This window comes from Nilaparvata lugens, chromosome X (assembly GCF_014356525.2).
Source record: "Nilaparvata lugens isolate BPH chromosome X, ASM1435652v1, whole genome shotgun sequence".
Classification (NCBI taxonomy): domain Eukaryota; kingdom Metazoa; phylum Arthropoda; class Insecta; order Hemiptera; family Delphacidae; genus Nilaparvata; species Nilaparvata lugens.
The window spans coordinates 93,259,710-93,281,717 of NC_052518.1; the positions used below are offsets into that span (position 1 = coordinate 93,259,710).

At 33.3% G+C, this 22,008-nt stretch overlaps 1 protein-coding gene across 6 annotated transcripts in view; it reads right to left on the minus strand.

Annotated features, from left to right (window-relative positions):
- LOC111050162 (myelin regulatory factor-like protein) overlaps positions 1 to 22,008 on the minus strand; it is a 71,688-nt gene that overhangs the window by 6,099 nt on the left and 43,581 nt on the right. For 3 of the 6 annotated variants that reach the window (XM_039442706.1, XM_022336432.2, XM_039442705.1), the window contains 12 exons: positions 21,047 to 21,251; positions 19,713 to 19,863; positions 16,849 to 17,117; positions 14,151 to 14,286; positions 12,897 to 13,014; positions 11,797 to 11,880; positions 11,303 to 11,404; positions 9,732 to 9,801; positions 6,723 to 6,786; positions 5,779 to 5,855; positions 4,287 to 4,416; positions 3,328 to 3,502 (listed from right to left, as the gene is read on the minus strand). In XM_039442706.1, coding sequence (XP_039298640.1) covers positions 3,328 to 3,502; positions 4,287 to 4,416; positions 5,779 to 5,855; positions 6,723 to 6,786; positions 9,732 to 9,801; positions 11,303 to 11,404; positions 11,797 to 11,880; positions 12,897 to 13,014; positions 14,151 to 14,286; positions 16,849 to 17,117; positions 19,713 to 19,863; positions 21,047 to 21,251 — 1,581 coding nt within the window. Of the gene's footprint in view, positions 1 to 3,327; positions 3,503 to 4,286; positions 4,417 to 5,778; positions 5,856 to 6,722; positions 6,787 to 9,731; positions 9,802 to 11,302; positions 11,405 to 11,796; positions 11,881 to 12,896; positions 13,015 to 14,150; positions 14,287 to 16,848; positions 17,118 to 19,712; positions 19,879 to 21,046; positions 21,252 to 22,008 lie in introns of all 6 variants that reach the window. The other 3 variants (XM_022336433.2, XM_022336431.2, XM_039442704.1) reach the window with 1 other exon arrangement.

Sequence of the window (22,008 nt, forward strand, 5' to 3'; positions counted from 1 at the left end):
TACTTCGTTATTATTTGTTGATTTATGAGATCGTTTGTGATACAATTTATTATTCTTGGTGCAATATAAATCAGTTGTTTTCGAATTAAAGTGAGTTTTGAAACATAGCATTCAAATTTATGTTCATTATATCTTGTTTTATGTGTTTCGCTATTGATTTTTTAAAGTTGTTGTTATATCTATTGAAATATTTGAGGATGTTAAGCACATACAGTTGGCGGATAGTCATGACTTTCAGATCACTGAATGCACTCATTGAAGGGTATAATATTGGTCTATTTAAAATTGTCTTGACAATCATTTTCTGTACAATAAATAGTGTAGAGAGGTGAGAGTTGAAGGTACCTCCCCAAACTATTAACCCATATTGCAGTATCGACTGAACTATAGCAAAGTATAACATTCTCATCACAGTTACCTTCAATACTGATCGTAATTTAAAGAATTTATATGATACAAATTTCAGTCTATTGCATAAGTAATCTATGTGTCTTTTCCATTTGAAACCTTCCTCAATATTATTACCCCTAGGTATTTCAAGTGACTTGTTCTCTCAATTTCAGGACAATCACATACTACATGGTTGTCAACATTACAACTCATGTGTAATCTGAGTAGACAGTTTGTGATTTCATGTCCAGTAATGTTTCTTGAAAATGCTATGTACTTTGTTCTTTTTTACATTGAGACTAAGGGAATTTATGACCAGCCATCTCTTTAATGTGGAGAAGCCTTTTGTGGCGGCTTCATAAACGTTATGCCATGTATTGCCTCCAAATAATAACACAGTGTCATCAGCAAAAGAATAAGTCTCCCCACCATTTAGCTCCAATTTCAGTAGCTCATTTACGTAGACGAGGAATAAAATAGGCGATAGTACTGTACCCTGGGGTAGGCCGTACCCGGAAAGTGGCATCCTACTAACGTCGTTCTCATTATTGAGAGTTAAAATTTGCACCCTATTTGAGAGGTAGCTCTCGAATACTTTTAATGGAGTTCCTCTAATCCCAACTCTTTCCAGTTTACGGAGTAATTGAATATGAGACACCGTATCATACGCCTTAGCCAAATCGAGAAAGATAGCCATAGTTTTTTGTCCCTTATTCAAAAGAGTGGTAAAATTGTGAATCAAAAATTACTGCCCGCTCCCCAAATACCTTCTCCCCCACTATTCCTCAACATTCTACAACAATGCTCGTCAGTCCCCAATTCACGTTTATCAAGTAAACATTCACTTGACGAAATAGATGATTCCGACCACTATAGTTATTTATGAACTTTTCTTGCTAATAAAATATCTGGAGACTGAAAACGTTTGCTCAAACAAGTTTCTTGGTAACAATGAAAAAGATTATTATTTTCAATGATTACCTTTCAGTTTTGCTATAAAGCCTATATTGATAGAATATTTCTCCATGATTTTTGTTCTGAGTAGTAACTGATAGTATATCTTACACGGATTTTTACTTTCCTTGCCCTATTACCATAGATAAGGAAAGTATTGCTTTCCGAAAAAAATTAAGGTACCCCAATTTCTAAATTTCTATAGGTTTCAAGGTCCCCTGAGTCCAAAAAGTGGTTTTTGGGTATTGGTCTGTGTGTGTGTGTGTGTGTGTGTGTGTGTGTGTGTGTGTGTGTGTGTGTGTGTGTGTGTGTGTGTGTGTGTGTGTGTGTGTGTGTGTGTGTGTGTGTGTGTGTGTGTGTGTGTGTGTGTGTGTGTGTGTGTGTGTGTGTGTGTATGAGTGTATGTGCGTCTGTGTACACGATATCTATCTCCCAATTAACGAAATGACTTGAAATTTGGAACTTAAGGTCCTTTCCCCATAAGGATCCGATACGAACAAATCCAATTCAAGATGGCGGCTAAAATGGCGAAAATGTTGTCAAAAACAGGGTTTTTCGCGATTTTCTCGAAAACGGCTCCAACGATTTCGATCAAATTTATACCTAAAATAGTCATTGATAAGTTTTATCAACTGCCACAAGTCCCATATCTGTAAAAATTTCAGGAGCTCCGCCCCATCAATGCAAAGTGTGATTTTAGATTCCCAATTATCAGGCTTCAGACACAATTTAAACAAAAAAATTCAAGTGGAAAAGATTGAGCATGAAAATCTCTACAATTAATGTTCAGTGACATTTTCACCTAAAATTGGAAATAAGCTCGAAATTCGAGAAAATGTGTTTATTCAATAATGCAAACTGTTGGCAACAGTTGATTCTATTAAATCATTCACTATGGAGAGATAGCAGACTTCGTGTGTCTCCAGCGTTATTGTCCTGTCACCAGCTGGCAGATCTTTGAATAGTAGACTTGAGATGCGCGTGTACACTAGCGTCAGGTGATAAATTTTCATAACGGCAAGGAAAGTTGTGTGAGTGCGCCACACCAGATTTTTTTATTGTGTGTGTACTTACATCCAACATTATACATTTATTACATGTCAATGTTTCCAAATTTTTTTCTATTCTTCCATCATTCAATTTGCAACTGAAATCTATATTATGAAACTATAATTATTGAAATTTACCAATGAAAAATATTTAAATTCATATTTAGTGGAAAATAAATCAAATATAACACTTTAAGCAAGACCCGGTCTGTGAGACCGGATGTTTCGATTTAGGCCAGTTCTGACCATGTTTCGGTTAAAGTGATAAAATATCTAGTTTAATACAAACAAAATTTATGTGATATAATACTATTTCAGACGAGGAAACAGATTTTTACTTTCCTTGCCCTATTACCATAGGTAAGGAAAGTATTGTTTTCAGAAAAATTAAGGTACCCTAATTTCAAGTTATCTATACGTTTCAAGGTCCCCCGAGTCCAAAAACATAATTTTTATCACTGCAAGCATGGATAATGTAATAATTAATTCTAATATCCAGTAAAAGCTTATAGGTAGAACTAAACACTTCTGCTACTGCAAATATTGGCCGGAGTACTAGATAGCAGAAGGAAATTCGTTGAGTGAAACTATACAAAAAAAAATATTGGCCGGAGTACTAGATAGCAGAAGGAAATTCGTTGAGTGAAACTGTACAAAAAACTGTACCTAGACCGGGAATCGAATCCAGCACCTCTCAGTTTCTTGGGTGGTTTCACTCAACGAATTTCCTTCTTCTATCTAGTTCTCTGGCCAACATTTGCAGTAGCATAAGTCCTTAGTTTTATTTATATAGCTTTCATTTGATATTCGAAATAATAATTATTATAATACTCCAGCAGTTAGTCAACTGCAATAGTTTCTAATAATTTTACCAACACTTGGAGTAATTTGTACTGTATCATCAAGTTAATGCAGTCTAGAAATAAAAACTCACAAGAATCGAACAATGAAGGAATCTGAGAAGTATTTGTTCATAGGGAAAATATAGGTGAAGTTGTTGGGTGTGACTATTGGACATGTGAGATACTCCACATCTCCAGAATCACAATAGTCCGAACCAAGGAAGCAGGTGAAATTATTTCCCACTAGGACCACTGATACTTCCGAATCTGCAAAAATCAAGTTCAAGGATCAACTATTGTTTCAGTATTACAAGTGGGTCAACAAGTATTACAAGAATTGCAAAAAATAACAATTTTTTGCAAGTGTACAAATACAATTTTTGCCACATATTTCGTTTTATCATGATGTCCAAACTGCTAAGGACAAAAGTTCATTCTTTACAGTACCTTCCTCTATTTTTCCTTCTTATTGAACACCTTATAACCTTCAAATGGGCAAAAACTCAGCTGAGACGAGATGTCATGCAGGTATAGATTGATGTCTCATAGAAACTGTTCAATATTCTGAAGGGAAAGTACAATAATTTTAGAAAATAGAGAATTCAGAACAGATTTCAAATTCATTGATTATGATGATGATGGATAACAAATTATTGTAAAGTAAAATTAGTTCATTAACAAAATCTGAATGAGGGAAATTGATCTGCCCTTACACGGAATTAGGCAATGAAGTATGAATACTTTAAAATAGCAGTTAGGTTTTATAAAACAGCATTTTTAAAAGAAAGTTTTTTTTTGGATGCGAATCCCGCCGGCAGGCATGGACGTTTGATTATCTCATCAATCAACCACGCACTAATTTCATCACCAATGCACAAGCTAAAAAACTCTCATGTGGGCACTATCCACAATAAAAAAATTATTATCATGATTAAACAATAGGTTAACATACTAGTTACGTTCAAGAAAAAAATTGAAAACCCTTGATCTCTCAGTGCAGCCAATCAAATTTATATAGTCTAATTCAATAATAATTGCTTAAAATTCTTACCACTACCAGTGAAAGTTTCAGAACTTGGGTAAATGTTTATATCCATATGAAGCCACTCCTCTTCTCTTTTATCTCGCCTTAGGCTGTCCAGTTTATTCCGATGAGACTTCAGATTGTTTCCTGAAGAATCCTGCAGTCAGAAAAATGAAGAGTTCTTGAAATGAAGAGTAGCATTTGCGTAACAATGATTTTCATAATTTCTCTCCAAATTAAGGGACTACTGGACGTTTATGAAACATGCCCGCGCTTCAGAGACTTTCAAAAATTTTGTTCGTGAAGTACTAGGTTACTCAAGGCTAGTACCATAGAATATCTATATGGCTTTTCTCTGCTAAACCGCACTATAGTGAGGTCCACGTTATAATGGCAATGTTTGATTAGCAATGGTATTGCTATCCTTGTCTATCACTCAGCAAAGCGGATAGTGCTATTTATTTCTCGCTTTGCTCTGTTGCCAGATCATCTTTCAACACTGTGGAATTAATCATTAATTAACAAAATATTTCATCATAATTAGGAAAATTCATTATGAAATTATTGAAAAATATATTTCTTGCTTAATAAAATATAATTGATTATTTTAAACGAGAATGAAACGTTAATATTACATCAATAAACCTGTATCAGCTACCGTCTATAGAAGGCATTGACAAGACAGAGGATCGGAAACGTTTTTCTCCTATCTTTCTCCACTGCCATTATAACGTGGACCTCACTATAGGAGACATGTTGCGCGATTTTGGTCTCAGAAAAGTGTCTCAGGTTGTCTACGAGACATATCTATTAACAAATTCTTGTCTACAGGCTGGTTGCGAGACCAAATCACCGTCTATGATCTGCCGACAGTGTACACAAATGGTAGACTTGATGCAACGTTAGACATGTTGAGCAAAATGTTGATAGTGTAAAGTCTGGCTCCTGTAGACGTCACCAGGTATATCATGCGACAACAAATTCAAACTAACTGAATTTTCTAGTGTAAAGATTCTGGAGTATTGGACATCTTAAATGCTGTACTTTAAGTTGACCGTCATTGGAGCTTACTACAGAATGCCTCAAAAACCTCGAATGCTCACTTCCTTTTCCAGTTGTTTGATTGATTGATTAATTGAGTACTTTATTTATGTAGATTACAATACATACTGGCTTATACACTTATATACAATAGCTTACAATACAGCAAAATTATAGAGTAAATTATATAGTTGTCTGCAATTTCCGCCAAAACCAGCCGTTGGTCAGAAAGTGTTTATTTTATGTATTTTTCAAGCTAATGGAATTTTTAATAATATGAGTCAAATACAACTTAATATCTTCAATGAGTTTTTGGAAAGAGTCAAATTACCTGAATAATATACATTTCAAGGAATTTCAATTTTTAATCAACTATATATACTTCGTCATTTAAATATATAACTCTCCCTAGGGCATGGCATTTTATTAGAGGAGGCTGTGTACACATAACTAATAGTAAACTGATAATTCAACGAACCTGTTTTTGTCTGCGTACACCTCTGTTTTCACTGATATCTTCAATAGCATTAGTTGCAGGAGTTATCTCAGGTCGAACTGAAAGGAAATAAATAGTTTAGTAATTTTACCAATTAAGGAATAAAATATATCTTATAAAATTTGTTGAATGAGAATTGATATTGTGAAATTTTTCTTTAATTTAAAACACAGTTTTAGTAATATTTTACAACTCAGGACATTTTTTGATAAATATTTTCCAAATTAAGGAATAAGATATATCTTATAAAACTTGTTGAATGAGAATTGATATTGTGAAATTTTTCTATAATTGGAAACACAGTTTTATTTTGTCACATCACTCACTACAGCTGAAGATGGGTTGGTTTCAACACGAAACTGCAGTCCTGTATTAATGTCTAATAAATGTGGATGTGACAAAATAAAACTGTGTTTTTCAAATATATCTTACACATGAATCAATGAATTTTCTGATGCTCAAATATCAGACAATACGGTGTCATCCAACACATACTATATTCAAGTTATCTAAGCAAAATAATAGAGTAGATCATCAATACTTTCCATGCTTTTAGTTTAAATTCAGCAATATTATAATCGATGAGCATGGATAGTCAACTAATCTATAAATTTTAGTTGGATTGAATTCGAGTGTCAGTTTCAACTTGTGAATATATAAACACCACCAGAACTTTGATATATATAAATTGTAATATTTGCTTGAAATAATAGCCTCGGCTCAAATCAAAAATTTCAATGCTGATTCTAAAATTCACTGAAAGTCTTAAATTATCGAACATTTGTGATATTGGGAAGTGAGTGAGATACAGCATTGGCAACTGCCTCGTGTAAGACAAGGAAAGTAAGCATCTGTAAAAGCTGCTGACAGAATGAAGTGAATCTTACTATAGTAGTGTCATTCACTTTGTTCTGTCTGATACTTACAATGATATTGATCTCCCATGTAATGCGGACTTCCTTTCACTTGATCCTGATCACAACAGAACATCTGATACAAGAAAATAAAAATTATTGTTTTGCATTTGAAGAATGAGAAAAACAACAAGCAATCTTCTAATTTGAGAAAAGTTTATTAGCAGGCATCTTTTCCAGTTTAAAATTTATTTTTAGATAAAACAATATTATCTCTATACGAACCATTAATTGAACAAGATGTTGTAACAGAAATTAAAAGTAAAAAATATCAGAAAAATTTGATTCGGGATTATAAAAAAGAAACCTATAGCTCTCAACTGCTATGAACTCAAATTTAGTAAAAAATTTAGAATTTTCTCTGGTAAGTAATTTCTTCAAAACTGTTGCATTGCTCTCAACTGTTATGAACTAAAATTTAATAACAAATTTAGAATGTTCTCTGCTAAGTATTTTTTTTTAAATTGTTGCATAGTTCAATTCCAATAAAATCAGAGTTTATACATCAAAACAATTACAATACAAATTTGGATACTATAACATTCAATACAAATAAAACAAAGAAGTTTTAATAAAATTAGTAGAATTGATGGTGATGTTGTAAAATCTCTAAAGATATTGTCAAATTTCACTAAATTTGCAATTTTAGTGAAATTTGTCAATATCTTTGTTTTTTTATTAAAGAGGTTTTATGCATTGAACAATTTCTTAATAGGTATAGATAATTAAATCAATAAATATACACCCCACTATAAATGATATGAGTTGGAAAAGTTATTTCGATATTGTACGTTTAGCCTGAATTTTTATACTAAACTTCCTAATTCACTTGGAATCTGATTTGAAATATTTTCAAGCACATATGTTAACTTTAGCTGATCTTCATTACAATTTGGTCCAATAAAAATGAGTCTTTCAATGATTTGAAAAATTCACAATACAAAAATATTCAAGCTCAGTACTTTCTATCTGACAGTGAGCAAGATTTAAAGTGCAGCGCTATGATCGCCGGTCTCATCCCACTAATGGTCTTTTCACACCTAGAAATATGTGTTGGAAAGATATAGCCGTCAGTAACCTAACCTGACCATCTCTCAATGTTGAATCCACGCTACGCCATGGACCACCAGCGTAGCATGGATTTATTCAACATTGAGAGATAGGACGACTACGTCTTCTGAAAAAAATACAGTTCGCGTCCCGTAGCTCTGCCTCCGTGACTTTGAAACGGCATAAAGGCAAACTATCGTTCGCGGTGTGATATTCACGGCTTTGCAAAATCATCAGGCTTCAGAGACCCTAGATCCCTAGATGGAGGAAGCTCCCTACATTCCTTCCTTGAAGGAATCTCTCTGCACACAGAGACTGTTCATGAATGAGAAAGTTGCAACGTATCACCAACAATGGAAAGAACATGTTGAACGAATGTCAGCTGATAGGCTGTGTTGTGCTAAAAGGACGTAACTCCAAAAATCTCCTTGTGTATCTTTTCGGATGTAACTTTTTGCTTCTGAGAAGATACAAAAGAGCATCTGTTGCTTATGAAAAGATAAATTAAAGCTCCTTGTGTATCTTTTCGGATCCAACACGTTGCTTTTGAGAAGGTACAAAAGATGATCTGTTGCTTTTTTGCTTATGAAAAGATACATTAAAGCTCCCTATGTATCTTATCGGATGCAACACGTTACTTTTGATAAGATACAAAAAACATCTGTTGCTTATGAAAAGATAGTTTAAAGATCTTTGTGTATCTTATCAAATACAACAGGTTGCTTCTGAGAAGATACAAAAGAGCATCTGTTGCTTATGAAAAGATAATTTGAAGATCTTTGTGTATCTTCTCAGATGCAACACGTTGCTTTTGAGAAGATACAAAAGAGCATCTATTGCTTATGGAAAGATACATTTTCAAAACAGTTGGATGTTTTTGTTTGGGTAGTATTGTAGTCCAGTGGCCCTCCACCGATAGGCAAAGCTACAGGACCCGGACTGTATTCCTAACCACGCGAGTATCTGTTGCTCATGAAAATATACATTACAGCTCCTCGTGTATCTTTTCGGATGCAACACATTGCTTCTGAGAAGATACAAAAGAGCATCTGTTGCTTATGAAAAGATAGTTTGAAGATCTTTGTGTATCTTATCAGATGCAACACGTTGCTTCTGAGAAGATACAAAAGAGCATCTGTTGCTTATGGAAAGATACATTTTCAAAACTGTAAGATGTTTTTGTTTGGGTAGTATTGTAGTTCAGTGGCCCTCCACCGATAGACAAAGCTACAGGACCCGTACTGTATTCCTAACCACGCGAGTATCTGTTGCTCATGAAAAGATACATTAAAGCTCCTTGTGTATCTTTTCGGATGCATTGCTTCTGAGAAGATACAAAAGAGCATCTGTTGCTTATGAAAAGATAGTTTGAAGATCTTTGTGTATCTTCTCAGATGCAACACGTTGCTTCTGAGAAGATACAAAAGAGCATCTGTTGCTTATGGAAAGATACATTTTTAAAACTGTTGGATGTTTTTGTTTGGGTAGTATTGTAGTCTAGTGGCCCACTGGCCCTCCTCCGATAGGCAAAGCTACAGGACCCGGACTGTATTCCTAACGACGCGTAGCTAGGTTTATAAAGACCTTAATAATTATAGAGTATCGCCGCGGGCGCGAGCTCAGTGTGCTAAAAAACTTCTACTAGATACTTTAGATACTTAAGATACTTAAAGATACTTTACTGGCGGCGGTACTCAGTGTGGCATGATGACATTGATGAAGATAGTTTTACTTTTCCAATAAACATCAGAATAATTTTATCTTGAATTTTATCTAGAATTCAATAGACATTTACTATGATTTATTATTCTAGATGTGGCTCTTAGGAGACTTCTTCATCTCATGGGATTTTTTTATTGTCATTATAATTATATGATGATTATATTCATTATTGATTTATTTATTCATACATTGATACATATAAGATACATATACAGATGGAAATTGATAATATTTAATCAGAATAATTACCTGGCATTTATGTGAAAAACTACAAGGAGCTGCCAAATGGTTTATTACAGATTCGCTCGTGAAAAGTGATCTGAAATATGGAAATAAATTGAATTAATCGACATGAGAAATGAAAAGGTGAAGGTATATTACAATAATTACAAAATTTGATCATACTATCAGATCCGTGTAAAGTATGCTATCAAGATAAATAACACAGTAGAGTTACACTATAAAGTTACACCTTACATCCTGTCAAGATGAATATCAAGTGAGACTCCAAAATATCAACCTTTGTTTACATAAAATTAAGAGAACCTAAAATGAATAGTTACTGTTAGCACTCAATTTCCAATATTCACTTAACTGAAATTAAAGAGTATCAACTTGACAGATAAACCATCTGAAAATACACATAAACATAAGATATTAAAGACTGGATTAAATGATTTTATTCGAAGTCAAGTACGAAGAAATATATCGCCCATACTAGAGTGAAGTCTGCATTCGATTCATACTAATAATTGATTTTTGTAGTAGATAACTTCAAGTTGAGAGTATTTTATCTGCTAAACTTTGAAATAAAGTTAAGTTCAGGTCCAAGTATCATAAAGTTAATAAGTTTCAGTTTCAGTTAACTAATGACATAGATAAACAATAGCATGAGTAGATATCCCATGGTATAGGGCGTTTATGTTGAAACTTTTAGTCTTATCTCAAGCCGATAGTCCACGTAGTTCTTTCCCGTGAAACTGTGTGACGCTGGTAGTCTCTCATACTGTGCCGTTCATACACTCTCACCCCAACAAAACAGTAAAAATCGACAGTAATCGATAATAATCGGCTTGAGATAACAGTAAAAGTTGTGACATAAACGCCCTATACCATGGGATATCTACTTAGGCTATTGTTTATCTATGCTAATGAATACCAGCAGACGACAGTCAACCAAAAGTAGTCAGTAGCCTGGGATTCATCATTTCGCCAACACAAACCAACGCAGTTCGGTTGGACTAAAATTGTGTTGAAGGGAATTTTCGTCCAGTAGAAAGGAAAAGGTCTTGCCCTCAGAAAGAGCTTAGTAAAGGGCTCCAGCCAAGCCATGAGAAACCTCAAGGAACACGTCAGAATAAGATGAAATAAAACACCATAGTTATTTGTCTTGAGCGAGTAGCTCAAATTCTTATTTCAATTATCCCCAAAACTATTTGAAAATACATTTATAAAATTATATTATTTGAGTTATCCAATGTTGTATGTTTATTGAACTAATAATCTCTGTATGTTATATTCTTATAGAATCTAAATTTTATATTTTCAAACATTAAAATTCTTTCATTCAAAGCATCTGAGTTTCCTTTTGATGACTATCCACCAGATAATTATATTAATTTACAATATTAGGTTATCTCTCAAGAACACCTTACAAACCCAAGTGGTGGCAGAAAGCTAATCACGCTCGCCACTAGTGGAAGATCAATTAGTTTTGATGAACAGGCCTCAGAGTATTAGAGCCTCAAGCATTGAAAGAGTATAAAACTCATTAGCATCATTTTAAACAACGTGTAAGAACGTTTTCATATATAAATTACCTGTCTGGAGCTGAAGTGGTCATATAGGACTTCTTTTGTTCCGTTTCCCTTACATCTAACAGGAATGTCATAGTGGTAGAGCGAAACCTTTTTATGTAATCACTGCAAACATGAAAAATTATTTAGACAAATTCCAAAAAATTAAGAATTGAAATTTAATTTGTGTTTCAAGTCACATTGAATTCCAATGATAAAAACTTTACTTGAATATCATAAATTTGAATTTAAACTTTGAATTTTCACTAAAAGTTTTTCATTTGATTCTATAAAAAAATACCATCAACTTTCAACTTTGTTTTCACTTATTACACTTTTGTACCAGTTTTAACCTTGAATGTCATAGATTTGAATTTGAACTTTGACTTTTTACTAAACAGTTTTTTATTACTGTATTTCATTTGATTCTATAAAGAAATGCTATCAACTGATTGCAACTATGTTTTCACTTATTACACTTATCCAATGAATAACAAATAATATACAAATTCACTCACTTTCCTTTGTGTATGTATAGTGGTTTATCCAGTCTGTCCCGTTTATGTAATTCCATGAAATATAAAGCTGTCATCGATATTAGGCTGAAATTAGGAAATATTCAATCAATAATTATGTCATAAACATTTACATACTCCAGTCAACAGATCTATTACTAAAATAGTGCACCTAAAATAGTTCAACATTTATTCATATCCAATTATGCACAATTCATAACAATGATGGTCATATTTTGTTTGGATTGTAAATTGGAGTAAAACTCAAAAATATGAAAGTGATATAACCTAGCTACATTTGGACTGTTGTAAAGATTAGAATATGAACCATTTTGGGCTTCAGCCTATGGTACTTTTCTAGAAATTGTATGATTCTCAATTAATGAATTGAATAAATCCATCTAAGTCTTATTGATTACTTAAGTAACTATCCATAAATGATTCGCTAGCTTTGAATGGCATTATTATCAGAGTAATCGATGGAGAAAATGTAGACATCGTCCAACCAGCATCGCATTGACAAAAGAATATGTCCTTTGAATTCAAGTGAAATATTATACTTGAATTTTTTTAAAGATAATGAGTTTGAATTGGAAAGAAACTCCTCATGAAATCATTTTCCCATGAAATGTGAAATTTCTATTCACAATAAACAAATTTATTTACATAATTAATTAGCTTCACATAACATAATTACATTAATATGAGCATTCAAATAGTTGTTTATTTATGTTCATCTATAGATCTTGAATTTAGCTTCACATAACATATTATTACATTAATATGAGCATTCAAATGGTTGTTTATTCATGTTCATCTATAGATCTTGAATTTTAGCTTATTTTTGCATATAGGTCTTGAATTTTAATTCCATAAAATCAACAAGATGGAAAGTAAATTAGTCTATTGAGATATTCCATGGAAAAATATATGTTGTGAGATATAGATACACAGTATGAGTAGCACTACAAAAATGTTATAAGAACAAAATATGTATGCACAGTGTTTGAAAGGGCTACTAACACGCTTTGCAAATGTCATACTATTTATTTGAACTACTCACAAGCAATTCGACATGAGAAATAACTGATTTTATTACTTACCAACACGCCATGATGAGAACAAGGATAACAATGACAATTTGAATTAGCTGATTGTAAGGCATTGCTTGCTTTCCATTGCTCGCTTTCGTTTTCCCGCTCTTAAAGCTTGATTTCTGAACTGAAATAGAAAAAAATGAAAAATGATTTTATTCTTAGTTCTTGAAAGACGATTTTGCTCATAATTTACTACATAATTTCCATGCAACAATTCAACAAGATAACAAATAATAAACTAGGCACTTGAAATATATAGTGTTCAGAAACATTTTTTCATTTTATTTTCGTACATTTGTAACAAAGTTCGGCTGTGAAATTGATGAAACTGGCTAAATATCCAATAAGATTTACGCCGACTTAGGTGGGCCGTCCACTAGAACCGTTTTCGTCCGAACTAGCATCGGCCGAAAACTACCAAATTCGTCCGAACAATCCCCCAACAAAGAAAGGAATAGATGCTCGTCCATTGCAACAGGTTCATACGGCCATGCACGGCCATCTCCGATCCGAATTGAATGGGATTTTCCGGCTGTATCCGGCCGAACTAACTAGTCGAGCTGAGACAACAAAGTGTTCCTAACCTAAAATTGTTTCACAGTCTTGTTTGTTTTTTGAAGTTGCTCTGTTTAATAAAGTTGTAACTATATGGACAATGAAAAGTTGATAAGTTTGGTTCAAGAACATGTTCCATTGTGAGATATGGGAGACAAAAGATATCATCCTTGTGATGTTCAAAGGAATCTGTAAACAAAGATTGCTTAATAATGAATAACTAATTTAGTGGATATTTGTTGAAAGTAAGATTATTGTAATGAATAGATGAGAAAGACCATGTGAAACAAGTGTGAAGTATGTACAAAATCAGCTTGTGGTGATGGTTGTTTACAACAGATTTTAACATTGTCGATACGCTAAGCCAATCAGCCATTGGCCGTTTCCATACCGATTTCTCACCGACACGACACAACAGGACAGAATGTTAATTGGGGCACTGTAGCCTACATATAACACAAATTAGAAATTTGAAAACAATATTGTATTTTCTTTTTGGGATGTATCTGTTTGTCTTGAATAAAGAATTTGAGATTTGAATATCTAATCATGTCAAGTCTCTGTTGAGTCTCATGTTAGTCTCATGTTAGTCATGTTAAGTCTCTTCAAATTTGTAAGGTGTATGTATGTATTGAAGCTTTCTTCATGAAGAAACTAATGAGCTCAATAGAGCTTGTAATACTTTACAATAGCTACAGTACTTACTGGTAGAGGTATTATTGCTCTTCAACTTGACTAGCGTTTTGTTGATTCTCTCCAACTGATCTATCCTTGTTTCCAAGTTATCCGTCACTTTGCATAATTCCTTGACAGCTCCAACGCTTTCCATTAGAATACGTTCCTGTAACAAAAGCGTAACGTTTTGAAAAAAAAATTATTTCTAGTCATTAATTGGTGATAAAACTCAGATTATTTATTCATGCCGAAACTGTGACAAAGCAAATTCAATAATATTAATACAATATAGAGAAATTAGAAAAGATATATAAATAATACAAACAGTACAAGAAAAGTAGATCACAAAAACTTAGTTAACAAGAGTGGATAATAAAATCTCAACAAAATAAGTAGACAACTGGAAGAAGAACTGAAAATTTGAGGACTTTTGGGCAACCTATACTTGGCAAAAATAAATCTTTGCATGCTAAAATTGTTTCTAGATTTCCTTTATGTATCCAAGCAGCATATTGAAAATCAGAAATACAATGTATTTACACACATACACCATTGTTCATGCCTGTATCAATTTGACTACTTATAATAAGTTATTTCAAGTTTGAGGGTTTCTCTGTATTCAAAAACCTGTTTTTAACAAAAAGAAACTTTGCATGTAAAAATTGTTTCTAGATTTCTTTTATGTGTCCAAACAGCATATTGAAATTTAAAACTACAATTTATGTAGCACCCCATTTTTCATGTCTGTTCTGAGTGGGCTATTTTTTCTAATAAGTTATTTCAAGCTTGAGGGTTTCTCTGTATTTAAAAACCTGTATTTAACAAAAAGAAACTTTGCATGTAAAAATTTGCTCTGGGTATTTCTTTCAAATACCAATAACAACATATTAAAAATCAGAACTACAATTTATTTACAAGCACACCCCACTCTCCATGTCTTTATTAATTGAACTAGACTACTTATAATAAGTTATTTCAAGCTTGAGGGGTTCTCTGTAATTAAAAACCTGTATTAAAAATAATAATTTTGCATGTAAAAATTGTTTCTGGATTTCCTTTAAGTATCCAAACAACATATTGAAAATCAGAGCTACAATTTATTTAGCAAGCCCGCCCCATTTTTCATGTCTGTCTTGAGTGGACTACTTCTGATAATAATAATTATTTCAAGTTTGAGAGGTCTCTGTATTGGTGTGAAAACCCCTACATTCTACTCAATTTTTCGCTCGGCAAAGTTATGCCATGGAGAAAAGAAACCGTTAACTGCATTATTCGTCTCTGGTTATACCTTCAATAAAAGAACTCTCATCAAATTATAGGAATCTTTGTTCACAAGGCACTTTTCTTATATTGAATAAACAGCTAACAGCCATATGCTAAATAATAAAATAACAATAAAATCCAGAGAACACGATATTAAAAAAGTAACTGAGTACATTATCAAATATAGGCTTTTTTCCATACAGAGCTACTACTATTGATAGACTGAAACAACCTTATAAACAAATTCTAGAAAATGAAACAAATGAAAGTTATATAGTTATCAGTTGTTTTTGAATATAAATGACACAAATGAAAGTTATGAACAATGAAACAAATTCTCAAGTTTAGATACTCTGTTAAGAAGTACATATTTAAAAAACATTTACTTTTTGATGAGAATTCTCAAGTACTCTTGATTCGTAATTCTTGAGTATGTTGTGGTGGATAGATAAAACATTTTAAAAGGGTACCGTCAACCGGGGTGACTTTGTCTACCGCGAGGTGACTTTGGCCTACCTCACAGAGAAATATTCAAATCCTTTCAACTCCGATCTCTGTTCGATTTTTAACGTCGATAGCCGTAGGCCTAATCATTATCGAGGTTCTACAACCGATATCTTGTCGACTCTTGGTATATTAGTTGAACTATCGACATAAAACAAATCTACTTGTTGCATCCTGTGAGTTCGTTGTCGGAAAACTTCAAATAAGAAATAAGAAAACCCATTTTTAAAAGACCTATAATATCGGTGAGTACACTTTTATTCATTCATATCAATTAATAGAGCATGAATAGATTAGAAGAAGTCCCACTGACAAAACAAATACTTATTTCAAGGCGACCTTTAATCATTTATGCCTTATGATCTTTGATCTTAGGCCTTATAAGCCTCATCTTTGATAATTAATCATATTTCAGATGGTTTATGCAGAAAATCCATAGATGAACTGGTTCGGATTCTATTACTAGTTAAATACTGGAAGGTCACTTTTAGGTTAAAGTCACCCCAGTCTACTGTACTTGAATTTTTTTATTAAGTTTGAATTAAGATTGTAGCGTGAATATTAATTTTGTGGAACTCTCCCATAATTGATGAGACTTGAAATTGTTGTCAAACAATCAACTTTATTTAAAAAAAAATTAATATTTTACAGGAGCATGCTTCCGTGTGTGCTCCTGTAAAATATTAATTTTTATTTAAATAAAGTGAATTGTTTGACAACATTTCAAGTTTCTTTAATCTGAATGATTAGAAAGAAACTGAATTAAAGAGAAGTAGTATTTATTCAAATGCTAACGAATTGGCAGTTTCCATAATAATTCTCACCACTCTGTATAGTTACAAGTTGTGGATTTCAGAGATCAATACAACAGTTCATGAGCGAGTTCTTCAACCCAGGGGGTCACTAGTTATTATTAAATTTTGATTTTTGTTTAATAATGATGAGAAATAGTCGTTGGTACCTTATTGACGACCAGAAAGTTGTCTATGATAGTGCCATCAGGCAGCAGAATGTCTCCAGCTGGCATGACAGCTTCGGGAAGAATGTTGTGCAGCTCCTGTGCGATGATTCCAGTGTCGGTGATGGGCGGTGCCAGGCAATGGTGGCTGAAGGCAGGGTCGTATTCGTAGGATACGACTCGCATCATTTGCACGTTGCGCAGTTGACGTTGCGAGTCTAACTCGCGTATGTTGCGTTTAGCGCGCGCATCGCTTGGTTGAACTATGTGACCTGTCAATCAACAAATCAAATATTTCACGACTAAAATAAAACATTATGAGAAGGTGTAGTTGATTTTAACATCTACTTCACGGTATTACTGTAGGAAATGTGATTAAAATAAATGTAAACTAATAATAATATCGAGTGACCTGGCTGGATCAGGTCCGGTGTCAGAGTTTTCAGGTCGCAACTGATCAATTAAAATAAAGGTTTGCCTTGATCACAATCACATGTTCATACCGGGTGCGGCAGCGAAACTTCCTTTTTTGAAGTGAACGGCATTCAGTCAGCTGATGTCGTAGTAGAGCTAATTTGGTCTCGTTAGAGAAGCCAAACCATAAATTTTACTTCCCTACATGTTCATTTGCCATTATGCATTGGAACAATGAGAAGCGTGCATTTGCCGTTGAGACGTATTTTTAGAGCGGATGTTTTTGATCACAACCCAGCGCGCATTTCAAAATCGCTTTAATTTAGCCCCTTTGGCTACTGTCCCTGAGCGGGAATCAACTGTTACGTGGGTCACTACGTTCAGACAAACTGCAAGTGCGAATAGAGGGAGAACTGAACTCCCCCAGCCCATTAGGTCACCTGAGAACATTGAGGCAGTGTGAGTTTTAATGTTGCGATCACCACAGCATTCTGCACGCAAACATGCATCTGCTCTTGGACTTTCCGATCGTTCTGTGAGACAAATTATTCATGATGATCTTCATTTTCATCATACACGATGGAGCTTTCAGAACGTGACTTCAATTGAGGGAACACGTTCCAGGACGCCTCAACTCAATTGGGAGCGATTTGGAGTGGCCAGCCCGATTTCGCGATTTGAACCCTTGTGATTTTCTTCTATGGGGGTTTTAGATGTCCCTGTTCAAGTAAACCTTCCAAGGATCCTACAAGATTGGAAGACCAATATCAGGGAAGAAATTGCTAAAATAACGCCTGCAATGCTGGCAGGAGTCATGACAAACGCCAAAAAGCGGTTTACTCAGTGTATGGAGAATTGGGGACGTCACCTACCTGATTGGATATTCAAAACTAATTCAAACAAAACTTTATATATGTGTCTAAATTACAAAAAATAAATTCAAACTTTATGATCCATACAATGAGTTCTATTCACTTTTAAAAAAGGAAGTTTCGCTGCCGCACTCTGTATAAGAGCATGTGTATGAAATTATTCAAAGCGATACCATAAATAAATAAACAGTTCAGTCCAGTTCTAGACAATATAAATTTCACGATTAGAAGTTACAGTGGAATAGTTTCTGAATTTGAAGTATTGTTTATTTTTGTAGCGGAATTCAAGTATTGTTTCTTTATTTCGGACATATAATTGAATTCAAAATTTTTAGCAGTGAAAATATTACCTATCTTTTTGGAAATTTTACTATTTATAAAATGTGGGGAGTAGAACAGTTTTGAGCTATTAATAGTGAGATTCACGTTATGATGGCAGTATTTGATTAACATTGGTGTTGCTATCCTTGTCTAACATTCAACAAAGCAAATAGCAGATCCTTTTCTAGCTCTACAACGTTGCCAGATGATTTTTAATAATATAGAAATATAATGAATTAGCAAAATATTTAATATCAATTATGAAAATTTATTATTTAATCATTCACACATATATTTTCTTGACGAATGAAATATAATTATTTTGAACAAGAGTGAACAGTTGATATTACATCAGATATGCCGTATTAGCTAACATCTATAGAAAGCAGTGGCAAGGCAGGGAATCGACAACGCTGTTCTTCTAACATTTTCCACTGCCATTATAACGTGGACCTCCATATAGGCCTGTTGCTCTCGCACAGTCATATCTACAGATTATGATCTTTAATTATGTGTAAATTGTTGTATGTAGTAGGTATAGTGTTTGACTGTGATAGTTACGGCTGTTCGGAACACTTTTTTTAAATTCTCTTTTAATATAATTGTTAAGATCACTATAAGAGTGAGAAAAAGTGGCAACTGAAATTTTCAAGTGGTCTAATAAGCTAATTATGGGTTGTTGAAAGTGCTAACTCTGTTTTCTTTCCAGATCATAAACGGTTTCGAATTTTCCATTGGAGTTCTTTTTAAATACATTCAGTACATCATTGGCTTTGTTCTAATATGCGTTTTTTCGCGATTTATGCCAAAATAAACAAGTTATCGAATTTACAAAAATGTTACTTTTTTATTTATGAACGATATGGGGAATAAAATGTTTTAGTTTGGAAAGAAACATTTTTTGAATTTTTAAGAGAAGTTTATTTTATAGTCAAAACCGTTTATGATCTGGAAAGAAAACGGAATCTGGAAAATTAGCACTTCAACAACCCATAACTCGCTTATTAGACCACTTAAAAATTTCAGTTGCTACTTTTTCTCACTCTTATAATGATCTTAACAATTCTATTGAAAAAAATATCCAATTTGAATAAAAAAAGTGTACTGAACAGCCTTAAGTTTTCTTCAACTTTGTAACTTATTAATGAATAATGAATAAAGACGATTGTCTCAACATATTGTATGTTTTATGACAATAAACGATTATTTGATTTGATTGTATTGATAAATGAATGAATAGATTTTGAAGTGATTGCTTACCTGTGAGCTTGATGTTTCCATGGACGACAAGTGCCTCATCCGGACGGTCAGTGTTGACCCCGACGCGACCCGAGTGATAGATGGAGTCCGTAGTGGAGCCGCGACTCCAGCACAGGTCGGCATCGCTCTCGAATTGGCCCGGGTTGCTAGCCTGAAACACAAACGCCTATCCTCACCATATAGCAGCATCCTCACCCCGAAACCACAGACAACCGCTCTCATTGGTACGGTAGTATATGACATTCGAAAATAAGTGACAACTTTATGGTTTTTATTTCCAATATAGTACTCGTAATATGTTCGATCGAATAAATTAAACAGAATATTGAAAAGTTAACACTACAAAATCAAGCAATGCTTGGTACTATAATATCACATACGAAAATAAAATAATAGAAACTTTGAATAGATTTTATCAAAACCTAAAAAATATGTCATTAGTTCAGGAATATTTTGACATCTGATTAAAAACACGAATCGAAGATAACAAATACCCTTTTATTTTAGTTTTGTAAGAAATAAATAAGTGTTCAGAATATTTTGGCATCTGATTAAAAACACAAATAAATAAATCTGAGCAGCACTGAGCTCAAAATGAACTACTCTATAATACTCACTTTTCTTTCAAGGGCTACTGGAACTATTAAAACACAATAAAAGATGTCAAGTAACCTTTTATTTTGTTCAAATCAAATCAAAATTTTATTCACAATTCAAACGATTGAGGGTCCTACCAAACCAGGGTTTTGAGGGTTTTTCGGCGGGTGCTCAGTTACAGAAAAACAAGTTAAATAAGCTTGGACAAATTAAAAAGGTAAAAAATGAAAGGGGTTTTACAGGGTTTATTTTTTACAAAACGAAATAAAAGGGTACTTGATATCTTTTATAGCGTCTTAAACCACTTCTAAATGTAAGAAGTTATAGCTTGATCTATTTCATCAGCTGTTCAAATTTACTTTTCGTTTGAACTTATTGAATACTAGCAGGTACTCCCCAGAGTCTAAAAAAATCTTGACTAACTGAAAACTTGACCTACTGAAACCTTGAAGAATTTAATAAAGGCCTATAACCATCTTCGGTAGATTAAGAATGTATATGCAAAATTACAAGTTAATCAGTCCAATAGTTCAGATATGATGATGCGTCATTCGTGAATTTCCTATACTGTACTTGTATAAGCCAATTCTTTCCTTTATTATTTTATAGATAAATATGCTTTTTACAATTGAAATAAAAATAAATGTTAAAAATATGCTTGAAAAACACTACAAAATAATTGTACGGTGGGAATGCTGATTGTGATAAATTGTTACACATACCATAAGATCACTTACCCGCACTATTATCCTTTCTGAAGCATGAGAAATGATTGGATAATGATTGTTATCGTTACAATGAGCATGAAGTCCAACGACAAGATAGAAGTATCTCTGGTCAGGATTGGGTTTCCCTTTCTTTCTCATGTTGTTAGACGTTGTTTCACTGAAGTGCAATCTTCCCACAGTGACTTTTGTTAGCTGCTCACCGTGCAAATCCACCCTGCAGAATAAAAATTGTTTTAAGTAAGTTATTTAAAGTGGAAAGAACAGTGTATTGCCGGTAGATGTGATATTCTCATTCGATTTACATTGAAGAATATTTTTCTGTCTGAAACGCTATGTTCTGTGTTTGTCAACGTGAGCACATATGGTGCTTTGGGTCAATGCTAACCCAAATTTGAATTCTTTGGATTAGAATTAAATTATTGAGGTTCTCCTGGAAGCATGAAGAATATTAAAATGTATGCAGAGAGCCAAAGATCAAACTGCCTTCTAAAACTTGTTTTCAAGGAACCGGTTGAATGGATGAAGATAAGGAATTTTTTCAAATGAGAGCAATTCCTTAAAGAAATTTGTCAGAGAAATTAAGGAGATTGTTGCATCACAAGTTTATCAGATTTGATAGTCTGACTGTAACTTTTGCTCGTATTGTACATTTTTCCATGTTTAATGCACCTCTGACATGTGTTACATACATGACAGAAAAAATAACGAAGATATTAAGAACTATAAAAAAAGATTGAATCAAGTTTATAAATTTCTTCCAGACTATTGAACATATTTAGGATTATTTTTATTTACTTTTTGTTAAGTTGAGTTATAGAAGAAGAACAGTTTTCTTGAAACAAAAAAGTCAAGTCGCAAACGCACAACATTCCTCTACAGAATAAGGACACAGCACATCAGTGATTGAAGATAGGAACAAATTCAGTACACCAAAAACTTATACTTTTAGGAAGGCAATTGGCCACTTATCA